This window comes from Chrysemys picta, chromosome 2, assembly GCF_011386835.1.
Source record: "Chrysemys picta bellii isolate R12L10 chromosome 2, ASM1138683v2, whole genome shotgun sequence".
In the NCBI taxonomy this organism is placed as follows: domain Eukaryota; kingdom Metazoa; phylum Chordata; order Testudines; family Emydidae; genus Chrysemys; species Chrysemys picta.
Window position 1 is genome coordinate 66,052,422 of NC_088792.1, and position 19,369 is coordinate 66,071,790.

The following is a 19,369-nucleotide window of genomic DNA, read 5'->3' on the forward strand; positions in this document are numbered from 1 at the left end:
AATTATTGGATCAAACTTAAGTGGTACCATCATTCCTCATTTCTGAAGAAGCTGGAGGGGGAACACCCTCTCCTACCCTATTTTTTCATCTCCCACAGTGAAGAGGAGAAGGATGACCTTCCCAATTTATTCCCTCCATTCAGCGGAAAAAAGTAGAGAAATGGTATGGGGGGGGAGGGGATCATCCCCTCTTACTCGTCATACAAAGCAACAGAGAGCAACTTCTCCGAATCCACATACACACACAAAAGAAGAGAGTAGCTTCTCCCAGAAAACCCTTCCTGAAGAAAAAAAGGCTATGTCTACATGACAGCTTATGTGGGCATAACTTATGTCGCTCAGCAGGGTGAATAAATCAGCACCTGAGTGACATAAGTTACACCAACATAAGCATCAGTGTGTACAGCACTGTTGGCGGGAGAGCTTCTCCCGCCAACATAGCTACCGCCGCTTGCAGGGGCTGGAATAATTAAGCCAATGGGAGAGCTGTACCACTGTAAACTCTCTAGTGTAGACGTGCCCTAAGTAAGGGGCTGTTCGAAGCAAAATTTCCCCCCAATTGGAGTATAGAGTCGGGGCAGACACATGCACACACCCTCTGCTCACTTGAGAAAAGAAGGCCTATCAGGCCCCGCTCATTTCCCTTTGCTTTAATGAACTGTGATCTTTCGAATTGTGCCAATCAACCTGAAATAATTAAATGGGAACTAGAACAAGAATATACTTTTGTTTTCTGTGTAGGAGGACTACTCTGGGTAGTGGAATAACAAGTTAAGAAGGAATAACCATGCTCTTTAGTTCCATGCTAACAGCATAACAATCATTCTGTCTCCACAATTGTAAACCTGATAACTAATCCATTAGAACAACAGCTGGTAAACTCCCAGTGCTTTCCTTCCCCAGGATGACCAATCATCAACTGAACACCAGTCTGATGAAGGTACTAAAATAGTGCCAATAAAGATCTTCTTAGGGAAAAGAGGACAGAAAAATCTTAACCGTATTTTCTATTCTCCAACCCTTGTTAAACCAGTTACTAATACTGTATTATTTAAAGCAGCCCTGTTATGGAACACGGTTTTCTGCTAAATAGAGTTCCTAGAAAACAAACACAGTGGGAACAGAGTTAAAAGAAAAAAGGAAAATAAATTAATTTACATTGTACACTGCAAGGAAAAAGTTCCCTTGGGTATTTGAGTTCTCTACATCTACCACCTTCCACTGTGAAGGTATTATAAGTCTCTTTATCTAAAAATGCTCCCATGACTATGTTGGGGGAGGGGGGGGGATTAAGCAATTGTGACCTTAAATCAGACCCTACCTTTCAACGTAACATATAAAAATATTAAAGTGTATCATTTTTCATTCTCACTTTCACAATCTAAAATGCCATACAATATTGAAATAGAGAAGGATTATAACACAAGTAAAATAGGCATCCCAAATCCAGAAAATTAGACTGACTCAAGTGTGGATTTTAGAATTTTTACACTTAGCACCAAAAGTTTTATATTCTCGTATGGGAGAAACATGTTGGCTTTTTTCAGCAAAAATATTCAGTAAAGCACACTGGTTACTCTCCACTACCTTACCCTGTCTCCAACACTGCCAGAATCTATTCTGAGAAAAAAACATAACCCACAACACACCCGTTCAGCTTATTCATCACCAGCCACACATTTCCTACTCTATTCTTGTTTTCCAGCTCAAATTGATTTTTCTAGGACAGGACTATTGCACTATTTAAGGTTCTTCAATTAAAATGGCATATTTTATTCATGATTATATCCAAATACTACAATTATGAGGACCACGTAGAGTACTTAGATAAGACACATTTTCAATATTTCTTTCAGCCTCCTGCACTTCAAGGCAACATTTCTAGATTGTCATCCACCGAAATGACTATGGCCTAAATTGCTTCAAATGTTACCAAAATCCATTGAGATTTTTTTAAACCGAACATTGATTGAGAGATCAGGTTCATGCCCCCTGAAGATGTGAAGCTAAATGTAGATAGATCTGCTTCCAGGCTTGAAAGTGCATTTTCACATCTTTGTGCACCCCCTAATGTAATTTCAGGTAGTTTGAAGCATTACCACCTCCACCAGGGACAAACAAATGAAGGAAGTATCCCAGAAGAACATTCACTTCATCTGAACTGAACAAGTCATCATGCAATAGAAAAAAGTGAAATCAGGGTTTTGTTTTAAAAAAATTAAACAGCTTATCTATAGAGTCCCTTACCAAAATTATAAAAGATTAAAATTTTAAACAGCCTGAGATACTTTAATAGTTTCAAATGGCGCTGAACTAATTTTTTTTTTAATTAATCCAAAAAACGCTCCACCTTTGATATTGACTTTTCCCCCTTTGGTGTCCCAGTACAGGGAACAAACTATTTCCTGTAAATGAAATGGTTTCCTTTTTTATTTTTTAAAGCACTATCTTCTAAAATTGGTGATAACTTTTTTTTTAACCATAACCATAAAGTACAGACTTACTATTTTGATTTGTAAGTATTTTAACATGTCTTGGTTTCCCCTTTTGTAGCTCAGCTAGAGATTTATTTCCTACCACAACCAAATTTCAAAACAGACATAAGGAGAGTAAGAAATTACAAGCCGCAACATTGTTATACAACATACTATACAAAAACAGGTCATTTAAGTTACAAGAAACCTAGTCATCAATAAATGAAAAAAAATATCCCACTCAAAAATCAATTATTTCGAGTCTTTTGTATAGAGAAGTAGTACACCTTTCAGGCAACTGGTATTAATGAGAAGACATGACTATAGAATCTCCATCTGTTTTTCTGACAAAGCTGTGACTACTCCAGTCTCTCATTGAAATTCCATTAATCTGGTGCACCAGGGTCCAATGCGAAAATCAAAACTCCATCTAACCCATTATCAGCTCACAATAACCTACAAGTGAACTCTGCCTGTTAGCACACAGCAAGTTATGATTTTGCGATCAGTCAGCCTGTTAGCCAATAAAAAAATAAAAAAAAAAAAAAAAAATCAGGTTAGGAACACAGTGCCTGGCAGGGATTTTTGGTTTGGTTTGATTTTGGGGGTGCTTTTTTTTGTTATTTTATTTTTTTAATCTTTTTTCAGTTTCTGTACGGTGTCTGGACCTTCTGAGCCTATGCATTATTCTCCTTCGTTGTGATTTAATTGCTGCCAGCAATCAAGTCAAAGCATCACTGAAGTGTGCTTGAATTTCATTAGAAGATATAACTTATGCTACTTTCCTACAGTACCTAATAAACCATAAAGAAACCAAAACACATATGGCTTGAGGGAATAACTGGAAAATTAGGTGGCCATTTGGGAACTGAGTGAACTTTTGAACCAGAGGAACAGAGAAAAAGAAATATTAAAAGGAAAGACAGACTTAGAATGCACACAGAGATGTGGGGGTTTGACCTTTTCAGTACCTAGAAAATTACATTAGCATTATGAAAAATACATATCATGTTTAGAGTTTATAATCCATCAAAGTTTAGATACTTTGTTAGTGCCTACCATAAGGTAAAAGTCAAAAGGACAAAGTAACAATCAGATTTGACAAAAGGCCTTTTGGTGACCTGGACTAATTTAGTTATACCGTACTTATTGTTAAATGGATTATCTCCCTTGTAATTAATATAACATTAGATAAAGGGCTCTCACACAAAAAACAGGAGTTTAGAATGATTGCAGAATACATATGATAGCCCTCCAGACAGTTACAGATAATTATTAGTATAACTTTGCAATTATATTTTTAGAGGAATACTGAGAAATCTGAACTTAGTATTTATAGAAAACATACAAGTCTTAAATTCTTTATTGTAATGTTTAAGCACATAAAACCTAATAATTTTGCATTACATAATCATTTAAGTACAGTAGAAGAAGAATGACCCTGGAAGTTAAATGGAGAATATTTCTGAACTTCAGTTAGGTTCCTAATTCCATACTTAATAAGCCTTGATCCAGCAACTGAATGAGTACAATGAGATTCTTACACCTGCATGGACCCCACTTTAAGTAAACGGGGATCAGCACAGGATCATGCGGATTAAGTTACAGGATTGTGCCTTTAGGGTCCTAAATATAAATAGGCTGGTTTTTGAAACTACTGAGCACCCACAAATCCATTCATGTCAATAAGAGCTGGAGGCACTCAGCACCTTTCAAAATCAGGCTACCTATTTAGGTACCTAAACACAAATTTGGGAGCCTAAGTCTAGGCAGCTAGATTTGAAAATATTGGTCTACATTTTGAATTTCAAATGTCTTTAAAATTACCTACTGCAAACTAAACAAAAATGATTCAAGGAAATTATCAATATTTATGGACCAATTCCACCATCTTTACTCACTTCTGACTCAGGATCTCCCACAGGACTTGGCCACAAGGGACAACAGTATAAAGTTTCATCATCTTAGATTATATTATCTTGTACTAGTTGTATTTTTATCCTACATTTTATTTAATTATCTAAGGATTTTGCAAATTGGCTATTATAGTGGTATCTATGCGCTTAATCTAGTAATTACAACATCCAAAAGAGACTAAATTAATTATCTGTATGTCCAAATTGATAATATATTTAGGCATCAGCATTGTTCAACAATTCATTATTCAGTTTTGTCAACAAAACTGCTGTCTTTTTCTTAATAATGTACAACTTCAGAAAAAAATATATAGCTTTATTTTCTCTGTCAAATATCCAGATAATTTTGACATATATCCTTTGTAGTAGCTTCAAACTCAACATATCGTAAGATATAACCACAAAAAGGTATTTTAATAAAATCTGTAAGTACAAAAATGGAAACTTTAACTTGTTTGTACTTTGGAAAACTAATTTAGATTTTATATAAGCCATGCCTTGTTTGACTAATAATTATAATATGAACAACAAACAAAGTTTGTTTTTGCTTTTTTAATAAAATTTCTACATTTGCCAAAATGAAAAACAAGTGCAACTGAAAAAGTATGTGATTATTGTTGCACATTTTAACAAAGTTGTGTGTATAAAGAAAATGTCGTTATTCAGAATCAGTGGTTAGAAGGTTTATCACTTATGCATGTACTTGACTTATCCCTGTTCTGCAATAGACATAATTTTATACCTCATAAAAGCAATTTATGTTTCCAAAGGGAATAATCTGGGTAACATAAAATGTGGAGTGCTATGTTGCGGGAAGCATATTTTCATTCAGCAATTGTATTCTGAGATGGAGCTGCACAGTTTGATCATCATATCATGGCAGAAAACATCATTCACTTCTAACTTTCAGTGCCACAAATTAATATACATAGTTAATTCATTTCTATATGTATTTAATTTATAATCATATGTTACCCATACAAGATTTTTTTATATTGTGTATAAAAATAAATGGACCTCAAAAAATGGAAGCAATGATAAAGCAAGCTTAACTCTTGCAATATTCAGTTGTTCATATCTTCATTAAATGTAATGCTAAATTTGGTTGTTTATATGCTTTTGAACACAGGATAAAACAATATGAAAACAACTATGGAACAAAGGTTTTTTTTTTAAATGGGAAGTCAAACTAAACAATTATATAAAGAAAACAATCTACATAAGACAGTCTTAATCTGAGGAAGTATTGTAGGAATAATTAATTTAATATTTTATGAACTCGTTCTGCATGAAGTTTAAAGAAAAATATCAATCAATTAAACTGTTTCATTATTTATAAGATAAATAATACAGCAAGCCATTAAGTAGCACAATAAAATTAAGCAAGAATCTGATCATGTTGAATTAACAAACAATTTGTTACTATGAATATTCACATACTGCTTTACCCACTGATCTATCTTTAAAAAAATTCTACAGAAGAGTTTTCATTATGAAAAAATATGTGAGTAAAAACAGTGTGCACTTATGACAGGTTCACTATGCTGTTAGCACCACTAGAGAGAGCTCTTCAGTTCCTTAAAGGTTCTTGTAAAGGTAAGAAAACTGTCCAGCTGTCTGATGATGCCCATCTGTTTATCTGCTTTCCAACCATAACACCACCCTAATCAAAAAGATCAGATTGCATGGGTTTGTAGCAAACTGGCAAATCTAGTGCATTCTAAGATAAACAGAGTCACGTACCATCAGAGGGTCCTTCATCCTCTTTATCATATCGGTCAGATGCTAATGAGAGATTATCAGGAGGTGAAGGGAAAGAGCCCTCAGACTCTTCCTCATCTTCCAATTCTCCTGCAAGAGTCAAACAGAAACCATTTGTTAATAACTGTCTCCTTCTGACAAACAGAATTCATTTTGAAAGCAGAGATTTAGCAATTCTTTGTTAATAAGAAAGAATGATGTCAAGTCATTTTAAATTAAACTGAACAAATTCAGGGTCCTATTGTTCTCTTAATTTCACTTCATGTACCTCTGAATACTAGAGTATGGCTGTGCACACTGGTGCTCCAAAGCTACATTCTAATTGGCCAAGTGGGTCTTTTTAATGATGTCATATTAATGAACCCCTCCCAGTGGTGCACAGCTGGGAAAAAAGAGAAAGAAAGAAAGAAAGAAAGAAAAAGAAAACCATGCCACACACCAAAACTGTGTGTGAGGGGAGAAACTAACAGGAAACGAAAGACAGACAGCCTGAGGATAGAGGGAAAAGAGAACACATTTGGGGAAGAAAGGGAAAGTCTTCAACTGTCTCCTTCGCAAAAAGTGCCAAACTGCATTTTCAGCAACATTTTGTGCACTTCCACACGTTTTCAATTTGCTTTCTCCTCAACTACGAACTATTTTTCAAAAGTGTAAGGATACATCTTTCCACTTAAAAGTATTTTTAAAGGTAGTGTTTCCTTTTCCCTTTGAAATAAAAAATGGAGTCACACTTTAATAGCACTCAGCTACAACTGTGTGTGTATAGCACAGTAATCTATAGGTGTGCTTCTCAGGGAACTAAGGGTCTCAAATACACCTGAGGTATGCATCAATAGCTGGCTAACGTACATGTCATGTTGGGTCTTACTGCTATAATGAGGGGAAATGGAGGGGGGGGGGGGAAGTATTACATGCAACTTTCGTTTTCATTATGCAAAATGAAGTTTCCTTCCCAAAATGTGGTATATGTCTAAAAATATACCAACTATGCAAAGAAAAGGAGAAGAGTTACGCATATCAGAGAATGTAGAAAAAAGAGAGTGCCCAATCGCTCTTCTTTCAAAAACTGTTTATATTTTGCAAAAATTGAGTGGTTAAAGCTGAAGTTGTCAGGCTTAAAAAATTACCCACACATAAAAATAATCTGAGCACAAATAGAAACACTGTCGCCCTGTGTACGAGAACGTGTATTTGTGTACCCATACTTTGTGTTGAAAATACAGTAATTGAAATACTTAACACTAAGAAAATATACCATAGACACTGAAATAGAGGGGGAACTAACTTGGAAGATGTTTGAGACTATATTAAGCCAGATCTTTTGTTTTTGTGTTTAAACCAAGTGCTTTGTAGTTCACACTACAGGCTGAAATGCAGTCTTTAACTCACCCAATTGTACCTGGGAATTGTAGCTCATTTTGGTATCATAGATCACCCAATATTCTGGAGCTTCAATGAAAAACACATCTACAATGCGTAAGTTTATGCATGACAAAATGATTTAAGAGTAGAATCAGCCTTAATTCTCAGTTTCCTGGCTTTGTGGGGTTGAGAGATTTAGGAGTCTGTTCTGTTAATATATAGGGATATTACTCCCTAAAGTTTTATACATCAAAAGTATAATAAGCCTTCTTGTTAATTCTGTGGGGTCTTCTGTATCTTTGGACAAGCCCTAGTAATCCTTTCCCTACTTTTCATCTTCCCACAACCAGACCCTGTATCAAAGCCAATATTCTTCTGACTGAGGAAGACTGGAACAGACTGTATTTGAAGCTATCAATGCTACTCCTTAACCAGTCAGAGGAGTCAGTGTTGAGCAGCACAAACCATTTTCTCCCCTCCACAGGTGCTAAGTGCCTGCAAATACATCTGAAAAGCATAAATAAATTAAAGGAAAGTATTCGACTTGTATTTATGTAATAGAAAGCTGAACTACCAAGCAACAACAGGCATCAGGTAAATGTATCCAATACAATTTGAAGACATAATTGAAAGCATTACAGCCTAATCAGACATCTAAAAGCAAGGCATGCTCAAACGAATTGTCTATAGACTCATTAGCTGGCAGCCATTCCATTACAATCACACATAATGTCAGTAGTGCCTTGAGCCTATGCCAATGACAACAGCATAAATTTTGCATCTCATTTCTGTGGTCATAAAATTAATGATCAGTTTTAAAATACTTCTTTGTAAAAGTTATTGCACACAGAAAAGACATGAATGTGTCCCTGTTATATAGTCATGAGGATAATTAAGGAGTTGATGTTCATTAATATGATTTCTTGTTTCCCCAGAACAGCATTTGATTTATCCTGGAACTTTTTTTTTTTAAAGTTTAATTAATGATACACTGTTAACAGTTATAAAAAAAAAAGTCCTATTCTCTCATTTCGGTGAGTTTAACTCACCACTTAGGTTTGACCACAATCAATATTTTGATTTGCCCACAATAAAAGGTACTGTACCTGATCTTTTCTTATTAAACACCATCTTTTCAATTACAGTACATTAATTTATTGATGTTCTGAAACAGCACACACCAAGGGGGTAAGTGTGCAGAATGGTAAGTGGGGAATTAGACACTTAAGTATTGTTATGTTAACAAGGGCTGCACTTTAATTCCCTGTATTCTGCATTGAACATTTCCAACAGGTTTAGCTGGTATCGACTGAATATAAGAACAAGACCATATTATTTTATAGGGATCTGGTAAAAAAACCCATCAAACTCTTCTTTTTTTCCACAATTCGTTTTCCTCTGCTACTACTTGTTCATAGTAATGAACTCAAACATTTAAGATACTACTTCAGCCACTTAATCTGTAAAGGAGATCAGACATCATTTCAGCCTCTGGCCCTGAAATAGACTCTTGCTAGATCAGGGGTAGTCAATTATTTTTTGTCAAGGTCCAAATTTCTTGGTCAAGGTATAGTCAAGGTCCAGACTCCAGAGAAAATAATAAACAGCAATAATGATAATAAATAAATAAAAATAACTTAATAATAATAATAATTTAAAAAGTAAATAACATGATTTTGGGGTCCGTTCAAAAGTGGCTGGCCATCCGGATTTAACCCACTGTCCACCTATTTACTACCCCTGGTCTAGACACTGTGTTAATAAAACATCTAGGAAGAAGGAAGCAAAAAAATTGCTCAAACTTAATCTTAAAGCATATAAAACACTTACAGGAGGGCAGGCAAGTAGCTGCCTCAAAAACTCCTGATTTTTTGCTATTCCAGAAGGCTTGGCCAAACGTGTCAAGCTGAAATGAATTCCTTCTGCCCAGTATCCAACCTTCACTGCTGGAAAGACTATTATACCCAGCAATTAATAAATGTAAGATTCCCAAAACAGGTTCGTTAGCTCAAATGAGTGAATAAAGTTACTTTCAAACTAAAGCTTGTACACTTTAGTCTCTTGGTTGTTCAGTTGATTTTCAATAGAACATCAATGAGAAAATGACTCAATCCACCTGTCACCCAAGTGGTTCCTTTGATGGCTATTCTCTCCATGCCCACTGTGACATGCAGCAAACTGATAAAGTATGTGCATTAAGGTGTGTGAATCAATCATCTAGGTTTTGATATCAAGTGGTAATTTTAAACATCCAAAGAATTCCTACCTGAGCCTTATAAAACCAAAGAAAGACATCTACATATTAAGCACTACAGAAGCAGTATGAGGTTTGTAGGTGAATGTTTCAGAGATGTGAAGAGTCAAAAAGCATTAGGAAAGTCTTTGAAAAAAAATGATAGAAATATTTAAGTAACTATCTCTGAAATTTCTCATGTAAAGTTCTCCCAGTGTTTCCAGAAGAGTTCTACTAGGAGATTGTATCTGGCATGTGAAATTTTTGGTGGATTGCTTAGGTTGGCAGTGAGATAGGGAGATACTAAGAAGTGAGCTTAAAATGGAAAGCAGCCGCTAACTTTATTTAAAGAAGGACTAGCCATCTACAAAACTCAGGGAACTAATGCTCTACACACAAGTTGATTCTTTGGCATCATCTTCACTGCATGCTAACCTCATGTTCAACACCACCATCCTGCACTTGCTCAAGCTCAACATGTAGTTAAACTACGTTGTCCTGTTGGCACACATCAGGATCACAGATATTGTGATATTAGGGAGAGGAACAACATACCAGCTTGCTCATGTTGAAAGAGGTCAGACCTCTAGAACACCCTGGCATCATGCACCCTCTCCCGCTGCATCCAAAGTAGGTGAGCATGAATATGCCATGATGGTCCACAAGAGTCTGCATAACAATGGAATAGTATCCTTTCCTGTTAATATACTCGCTTGCTCAATACTGGTGGGGATGCATACTGTTCCCCCAGCCATCGTGCCTGTGCAGTTTGGGAGCCCATCCATTCAAACCCTTCAATTATTTCAGGAATGTTTCCAATTTTACAAGCCTGGGGGACTGTGACATTGCACTCCATATGTTTTATGGAAATATGCTAATGAGTATGAATATAATGTAACTGGAATATGCTTCATGCAAAGGGTCTCTTGTAAGGTATCATTACAAAGATTATGATCTACTGAGTGTGTTTATCCTATTTGTTTGCATGTATTATTTCTAAGTCTGGAGTTAGGAGAAGATATAAACTTGTATTACTGATGTATACATGTTAAGTGGAAGCCATTAAGGGTGCTTCAGAATCAATCACCTATAAATGGCTCTGTTAACTTGCAAACCTTCTGGGGTATGTGCCAGCCAGCCTTGGAAGAATGGAGACTAGGGGTCTCACAGGACATGTGACCATGTCACATGATACTGCGATCCATCTTAAACCTGGAGCTTTTCCATTTAGGAGGAGGGGTGGGAACCCAGAGAGAGACAAAGGATTCCTGCCTTGTGCTAAAGCTATAAAAGGGGGTGGAACAGAACAAAGGGGTGGCCAATCATGAGAAATCCCCTCGTTACCACCTGAGCTGGAACTAACAAGGCTGTACCAGGGGAAAGGATTGGACCCAGACTAGAAAGAAGTCTAGTCTGTGAAAAAAGCTTAATGGAACATCTCTGAGGGTGTGATTTACCTGTATTCAGTTTCTAAATGTATTAGGCTTAGACTTGCATGTTTTGCTTTATTTTGCTTGGTAACTTACTTTGTTCTGTCTGTTATTACTTGAAACCACTTAAATCCTATTTTTTATACTTAATAAAATCATTTTTGTTTATTAATTAACCCAGAGTCAGTGATTAATACCTGGGGGCAAACAGCTGTGCATAGCTCTCTATCAGTGTTATAGAAGGTGGACAATTTATGAGTTTACCCTGTATAAGCTTTATACAGAGTAAAACGGATTTATTTGGGGTTTGGATCCCATTGGGAGCTGGGTGTCTGGGTGCTGGAGACAGGAGTACTTGCTGAGCTGTTTTCAGTTAAGTCTGCAGCTTTGGGGGCGTGGTTCAGACCCTGGGTCCTTGTTGAAGCAGGCTTGTGTGTCTGGCTCAATAAGACAGGGCTCTGGAGTCCCAAGTTGGCAAAGAAAACGGGCTCAGAGGTAGTTTCAGTACATCAGGTGACAGTCCCAAGAGGGGTCTCTGTGACCGAACCCATCACAGGGGACAGCACATCATTAATTGCCTTGCTAACTTCAATGACCATTGCACCATCTGTAGATTTTCCAACCCCAGACTGATTGCTAACTGATCTATAGCAATCTGGGGGTGTCCATTTCCATAGGCAGCAACGACGTGCTTCTGGACCTTTAATGGGTCTCATCTAGGTGCTCTGACACTCAAGGTCTGAGGCAAGCTCCTCACACAGTTCCATGAATGCATATGTTTTAATGCAAAAGTCCTGGGCCCACTGCCAGTCACCCCATATTTCCATCATAATTCGCTACCACCAGTGTGCATTTGCATTCCTGGCCCAGAAGTGGTGGTCTGCATAGAGATCATCAGCTAGGTCCATACTTCCACATCCACGTGATATCGTTCAGTAGCTGTTGTTGTGCTACTCCTAACCGTAAGCCACTGCCTCTGTCTTTTCCAGCCCCAGAAGCACGTAACAGCACAAGTATGGTATCTAGGGTCCACAGTACTTTCAACCGTGCTTCTGCCAACTTTAGCACTATTTTTAGCATGAGTTAAAAACAAAGCTCTTTTAGCTAAACATTTTGGCAGCCAAAATATTGATTCAGTTAATCTCAAACGTAGATAGAAATGCCAAAAACTGTAATAACTCTCAATCTTCAACAAAGTCCAGGCTCCTATCTCCTTAGAACCAAAAACTAGTCTCTGTATAAGCGTCATTAAAAATTCATGTAATCACTGATCTTTCAGGAGATCTCTCTGTTGGAAAATTTAGAACAATTTAGATTGAGTGTGTTTATACCCACTTTTTGATGCATCTACAGTTCTAAAGGGCTGAAGCACAACAAGAGTCAATTAAAAAAAAAAAAAAAAAAAAACCTCAGAGGTCCTACAGGAAAACCCTAGGAACAAACAAAACTCAGCCTAAGCTCCCTCCTTATCTTATTGTTTATTAAGTAAAGAATAAAGAAAAATTCTAAGAAAGGGAGAGTGTTTTGGACATTAATCCAGTATGTATGTATTGTCTTGAGAGCAGGATAGGGATTCTACCTGTTCACAATTAGCATTATATCCTAACTGTAAGAGCCAATGTAAAATTAGGTAATAACTCATGGATGAGAATTAAGTGATATTTTCACTTTGTATATCCATGCTCATGAATGTGTCTAGATTTTCTATGTAGATAACATTTTCAAAGTTTGGCCCCGTTTGTAGAACTCACCAACATACATTTTCGTGTCCTTTCATTTTAGTTACATTGAAAGAAAACTAAACAATGTCAAAATTTACAAGTTATACCACATGCAGTTCTAGACGCTCCATGGGGATTAAGAGTGCTCAAGGCAATGCTGTTCTTCTTAAAGGTTGTATGTACTTTCAACAAAGTATATCAAATAAACTTATCACTGAAATCAGAGCAGGTCATAAAAATATGGCAACCACTGCATGCTGAATTCTGCAAGTTATATCTTCCTCTAGAGCTAAAGAAACCTCCTCTCAAAATTAGTTGAGGAGAAAAAAAAATGCACTACCAACCAGATCAATTAAGTCTTTAACAGTTGGAAGAGACGATATGCTATAAGAAGTTTTCTTCAACTTGGTTTTAAATAAACTGCAGTAAATAGGAGCTCTGGTCTTTGTAACCAGCTCACATGTTTATCTGTGAGCCTACCTAAATCATTTTGAAACCTTCTGGTTGTTATATACAAATTTGGAAGTTACACATTACTGTACATACACTACAACAAATACTTTAAAATGTAAAATACGCTTTACAAAAATCAGATACATTTTAAATTGAACAGTGACCCCACCTAATTTCAAATTAAAGCTAAGACATTTTCTTAATAAAAATACAACTTTTGAATTTATTTTATCCTTTTCCATTTACCTCTGATGAAGATGACCAAAATGTGATTTTAACTTGAGTGGAAGGACTAAGATATAATATAAAGTGGGTAATTTAATTTAAAAAAATTGTAACTGCAAACTTTTTATTTTGATTTTGCCAAACCCAATTGATTCCAGAAAGTTAAGAACCGCCACTGTTAAAATGGAAAATGAAAGATATATATCTATATTTAATTCATTCAAATTATTTTAAAAAAAAATCTATAGTCTGATTTTAACTGTATTTTGCTTTATCTTTTCCTAGCTGAAAAGCTGGTTCATAGAAAGTGTCAGTACACTCTCACGTTATCAGCTAGCACTAATATTAGTTATACACTGGTATCTCCTGTCTACAGATAGAAGGTACCAGGGTTCGACTTTCTGCAAAGAGTGCAACTTCGCATAAGCTTTTTTGACCTCACACTGTGACCCTCATACCAGCATCCACAGGCTACAGGTCATGACCTCATGAATTAGCATCATGGAAATAAGGGCCATTCCAGGTTTAGTTACAGAACAGAACACTGTAGCAACAACTCTTCAATCTTTTCTCTTTCTAGCTGCACTGTGCAGCTTTGTTTACTCCTCAAGAAGACAATACAGAACACAAACTTCAGTTTTCATTACTAGCACTCTAAATCTTGTTCTCCTGTGCTAAAGGTCTGATTTCCTGCTACACTATGAACATATTCATTCAGGGTGGATCAAAAGCCAATAAATATCATATAGTCATTAAAATCAACCTATTAAAAAGTAAAAGAGATATCACTGTTGAAGAGAAGACTTTAGTATCTCTCCTTCACAAAAAAGGTCTCAAATAAATTATCACTATTAATGTTCCTTACTGCCAAAGTAGACTGCTTTGAATACACTTTCTATGACAAAACATTAATTGTATAGTTTTAGACAATACTGAGTTTTTGTTATTTATTACTTTATTAAGTAATCTATATTTAAGACATTCAATTTATATAAACTTCCAGCTACATTTCTAAACAAGACCCCTTTATTAGTGAACTTTCTCCTATGGTGTATTCATGAAGTAAATATAACCAAGTTATTCAATGAGTGAGGTTTTAGCACACAAATTTTGAAGCACACAGGAGATTTTTGAAGCTTTTAAATTTTTTTGCTCAGTAGGGGGAGCTAGCATCCTCATCCTTGAAAGTCAATAAATGCACAAGCTGAACATTTGAATGTTATGCTTTTAAACACATGTACAGTATGTTTATTCAATTGAGAGTCTGTCAATGAGCAAAGTATTTAAGTCATACCACAGTGAAATAAAATATTTTACATTTACCTTTATCCTGGAAATCTTGAGGGTAACTGCAGGGGAGGGAGAAAAGAAAGACAACATGAAGCAATATGCATTTGGAAAGTCTCAGGTTGTGACAAACCCAAATACAGAAAAATTATTAGTTTCCAAATAACAGTTTTGAGCTATGAGTACTGCTGCTGCAAATTTATATTGGAAATTTTCACCTTTATTAAAACATTTAATCAGTTCTTCTTTCAGTGTTTTTGAATTTTTGAGCATGATTATCAAACATTTTAAAGAAATTCCATGGAATAGTGACAAATAAAAAATGCTACTTAAAAACAGATTCAGGTGTAATAATAAAAATACTTAAAAAAAGATTCTAACACATTTGCTCAAATAGCTTAATTAAAATGGTGAACATATGACATAACGTTTACTTTCCATTACCTTCCCAAAAGTTAATATCATATTTTAAGATATCTCTATATAAATGAAAGCCATTTATCAGAAGTTACATATTACAATCTTTTTACATGTTTTATAATGAACACAATGTGACTTGAATATTTTAGCAGCATATGAAAAACAAAATAGATATACAGAAGATACTTGTTAATTAAGATGTTGATATGCGTTTAAATATAATAGCTCTTTGAATACATAGTCACATATTGTGAATACATATTCACAATAAAGCAAGGCTTAATAAAATTTACCCAACAACTCTTATATGGAATGATACTACTATACCTCTTATACTGAGTGATACTACTTGCTGTGGTGAAAACTACATGGATTGCCATGTCCCCCAAAGCTACAATCCTTGCAACATACGTGAACAAAACAGTTGCAGGGTGCAGCGACACAATAAGATGCAAGGTAAATAAATAAGGAAAGGTCATTGTTATGTATGGCTTTAACTGAAATCTCAGGAAGCTTGAATTTATTTGAGTAGGTGTAAAAAGGGGAGCTGATCAGAATGACTGGCAAGTAAGATGATCTTAACAGCTGCATTTTGTATGGACCAGAAGGGGTGGTGCAAGTGTCAGGAAACCCATTGAGCCGATGGTTAAAAGCAATGAAAATGAGAATCCAGGAGGCCCTCTGTGTGAGAGACTTAGAAATGCAAGCAGAGATAAAAGACTAGATCTAAGAAACATTGTGTAGAAAATAGCAATGTTTGGACACAGCCTGGATGAGTAGAACCGGTTGGAGAAATCAAAGGTGACTCTAGCAGATGCACATTTTGGGGCATGGGTGATAATAAGATGGGTGGCGTTAGCAATGATAAAGGTGGAAATGGGATAATTTGGAAATAAAGATAAGGGCTGAAATCTTGGCCCCACTGAAGTCAGTTGCAAAGCTCCTGTTTACTGTAATTGGGGTCAGGATTTCACCAAAGGAGTTCAGTTTCAGCAAGCTGAGTTTCAGTTCATGATAAGACACTCAGGAGAAGACAGAGAGGGGTAGAGATGTAGGGAGGAATGGGAGGAAACAAGTCAGGAGTGGAGAGTCATCTCTAGAAATGACAGCTAATGAAATCATCCAGGAATGAGTTGTGGAGAAAGAAGGGCCAGAATCTAGGACAGAGCCCTGGGGGACCCCCATGGAAAGTAGGAGAGGGGAGGAGGACCACCTACCAAAAGAAACATTAAATGAACAGAGAGGTAGAAGAACCTTTAGATTATAAACATTTAGGGGCCGGTTCTACATCTTCCTCATTAGAATAGCACTGAGTATACTGTCACCACTCAGTTACACTATCACTGACATTTGTAAAGGAGTGTGACATGAGAGCCAAGGATGAATATCAAGAAGGAAGGAGCAATAACTGTGAAAAAAAGCTGTGGAGAGGCTGAAGAGGAGAAGAATAACAAGTGCCAGAACATATCGTAATTTAAGATACAACATACTGCAGAACAGATTTTTTTTCCAATATGCCAAATCCTCTTCACTCAGTAGTTTGACTGAAGTTAGAGGGTGGAACTAAGTCAAATATACTCCCTGAAACAACATTAAGAAGACAGCTTTGTCTGACCTATGCTGCACTTAACAGTTTTCAATATCAGTTTAAAGGAACTTGTTGCTTAAAACTATTTTCAGCAGTGGTTAAATTTCCTAGCATGAACAAGGCTAATGAAAGAATAGGTTAAAACAAACAGATGTTGAAGTCAGTGGACAGAGTTATGCCAGCTTACATCAGCTGAGAATCTGGCCCAATAAAAATAATCATGCAACTGCAGCAAGCATCCTGGACAAGTTCTTCCAATATTACTGTTTTTATGTTTTAAAGAACTCATTAGTCAGAAGATGATAGGCCCTGGGCCAAGAACCAAAGCCCTGATCCCACAAAGGAATCCACACAGGCAGACACCTTCTGCCCCCATTCCCTACTGAAATAAATTGAATCCTATGGGGATTCAATTCAATTCACCCATGTAGATCCCTTTGCAAAGTAGCCATATAAAACTCCTTGTTAAAACAGAGTAGTTATCAAAAGAGCAACAAGCATTTACTAATAAATTAAAACAGTAAAGATGACTTACTTAGCCTTGACCTCTTTTATCTTCTTAATAAGAGCATCCTTTTTTTCCTTTGCTCTCTTGGATAAATTCTCTCCTTTGAGGGTATCAGATATAAATGTGTCAACATCTAGACCATGAAAAAAAAAAAAAAAAAAAAAAAAAAAGGTTACACGTTATAAGGGAAAAAGTGATAATCTTCTGAAGATAAATATCCCCATGTTGGATTGTTCTGATATTATCACTTCTGAAGAAACCTATTTTATCTGTTCTATGTATAACATGGTTGAAATATTTCAAATTCTAAAACTGGATAAATTTGTTCTCTGCTCTACTTATGCTTAGCACAGCAAATGCTGTTTCGACATTTGGCATCATTAAATGAGCAAGAATTTCACAAGACTAAATAAACCTTGGTGCTATAGCAAATACATTGTACCACTTATGGTATAAAGCTAAAAGAATGAACAGCTTTTGTGCATAGATTACATTCATGTTATTTTATAAGTTTAAATTTCAAAAAGTGGCTGAGTCATTTACAACATTATAGCAGAACCAGATGAAGTCACTACCGGTATGGATCAGTTGCTGGTTCCTTATAAATTCCATTTTCAGATGTTTATACGTTGCCATTATACCTCATATTGGGCTAATACTTGATATCCAAGGCCCGCTCTTGCAAACAGTTACACAGGCACTTAATGTTACATAACTGAATAACCCTATTATTAGTCAACAGAACTACTCATGTGCTTACAGCATCTGTGCACTTGCAGAATCAGGGCCCTAGTTATGAGCTGCAATATACTTTTTTTATTCTTAAAGCAAAAGATAAACTGATGATATCATCATTTAGAAATGAACTGTTTAAAAACAATATTGTTTTGGTTGTGTGAGAATTTTGTCCCACTCCAACTAAAGAGGTTTGATCGTTCAAAATTAATATCCATTTCCCTATTCTTTTTTGTTTTCAAAATGAGTATGTTATTTCATATTGAAAAAGGCATGAGAAAAAACAGTAAGTTTATAATATTTTATTTGCATGCTGAATTAACTACAGCCTAATAGACCTAATCCTGCCATTCTTCCTTGGGTTAAACTCCCATCCACTTCAGCGGGCGTTATGCAGTCCCTACTCCTGAATGATTGTGCTCAAAAGTTCCAGTGACATTGCACCAGGACTAGATAATCTGGACTTTCAATGCAATTTCACTGGAAGCATTCCAAACACCTACATGTAGTAACAAACTACATTGTCGGGATAGCAAGGTCAACCAACATAAGGATTCAAACTGAAAAACACCTCACATGGTATTCCAACAGCCATAATATAAGTGGTCTGTGGATATAATAGAGTGTCAATGAAAAGGCTTAGCATTGTTTTAGTGCTTAGTATTTCACAGATTTCCATAATCACAGCTGCTATGGAAGAGCTATTTATATCACACCAGAACTTGACCTATATGTCTAACCTGAAACTTACTAAATTCAAACAGCACTTGCTATGTTAAAAATTTACCACATTTTCAGTATACACAAAGAGGGCCAAGTTCTTCCCCACCACTTACATACGTGCTACTCCACTTAAATGAACAGCACTGCCTGAATGTAACTGAAGTAAGAATTTAGCCCATAAGATGATAGATCACGCATTATTTCAATACCCTTATATGGCTCACATAAAGCAGGGTTAAGATCGGAGCTTTTTTGGTATTTAGGGGAGTTAGTTGCAGAATGTAAAGCAAATATTCTACTTCAAGTTATTTTAAAATACAACTTTGTATTTAAATTCCCTAACTTGAGTATTTAATTGCCTATTTTAAGTTTTCATCATGAAGACAAGTTTCACTAAGCATGATCCATTTTGCATTTTGTGCTGCAACAGAACAAATTAAGCCAAAAAATTCTTGCTTTCAAAAATTAGTTTAGCCTAGGGTTACCATACGTCCGGTTTTTCCCGGACATGTCCGGCTTTTCGGCAATCAAAC

At 35.9% G+C, this 19,369-nt stretch overlaps 1 protein-coding gene across 1 annotated transcript in view; it reads right to left on the reverse strand.

The window, feature by feature from the left end:
• SKAP2 (src kinase associated phosphoprotein 2) overlaps window positions 1–19,369 on the reverse strand; it is a 155,517-nt gene that overhangs the window by 116,083 nt on the left and 20,065 nt on the right. The window contains exons 2-4 of the mRNA XM_005296977.5: window positions 17,406–17,511; window positions 14,899–14,924; window positions 6,134–6,241 (exon numbers count right to left, since the gene is read on the reverse strand). Of these exons, the coding sequence (XP_005297034.2) occupies window positions 6,134–6,241; window positions 14,899–14,924; window positions 17,406–17,511 (240 nt within the window). The remainder of the gene's footprint in view (window positions 1–6,133; window positions 6,242–14,898; window positions 14,925–17,405; window positions 17,512–19,369) is intronic.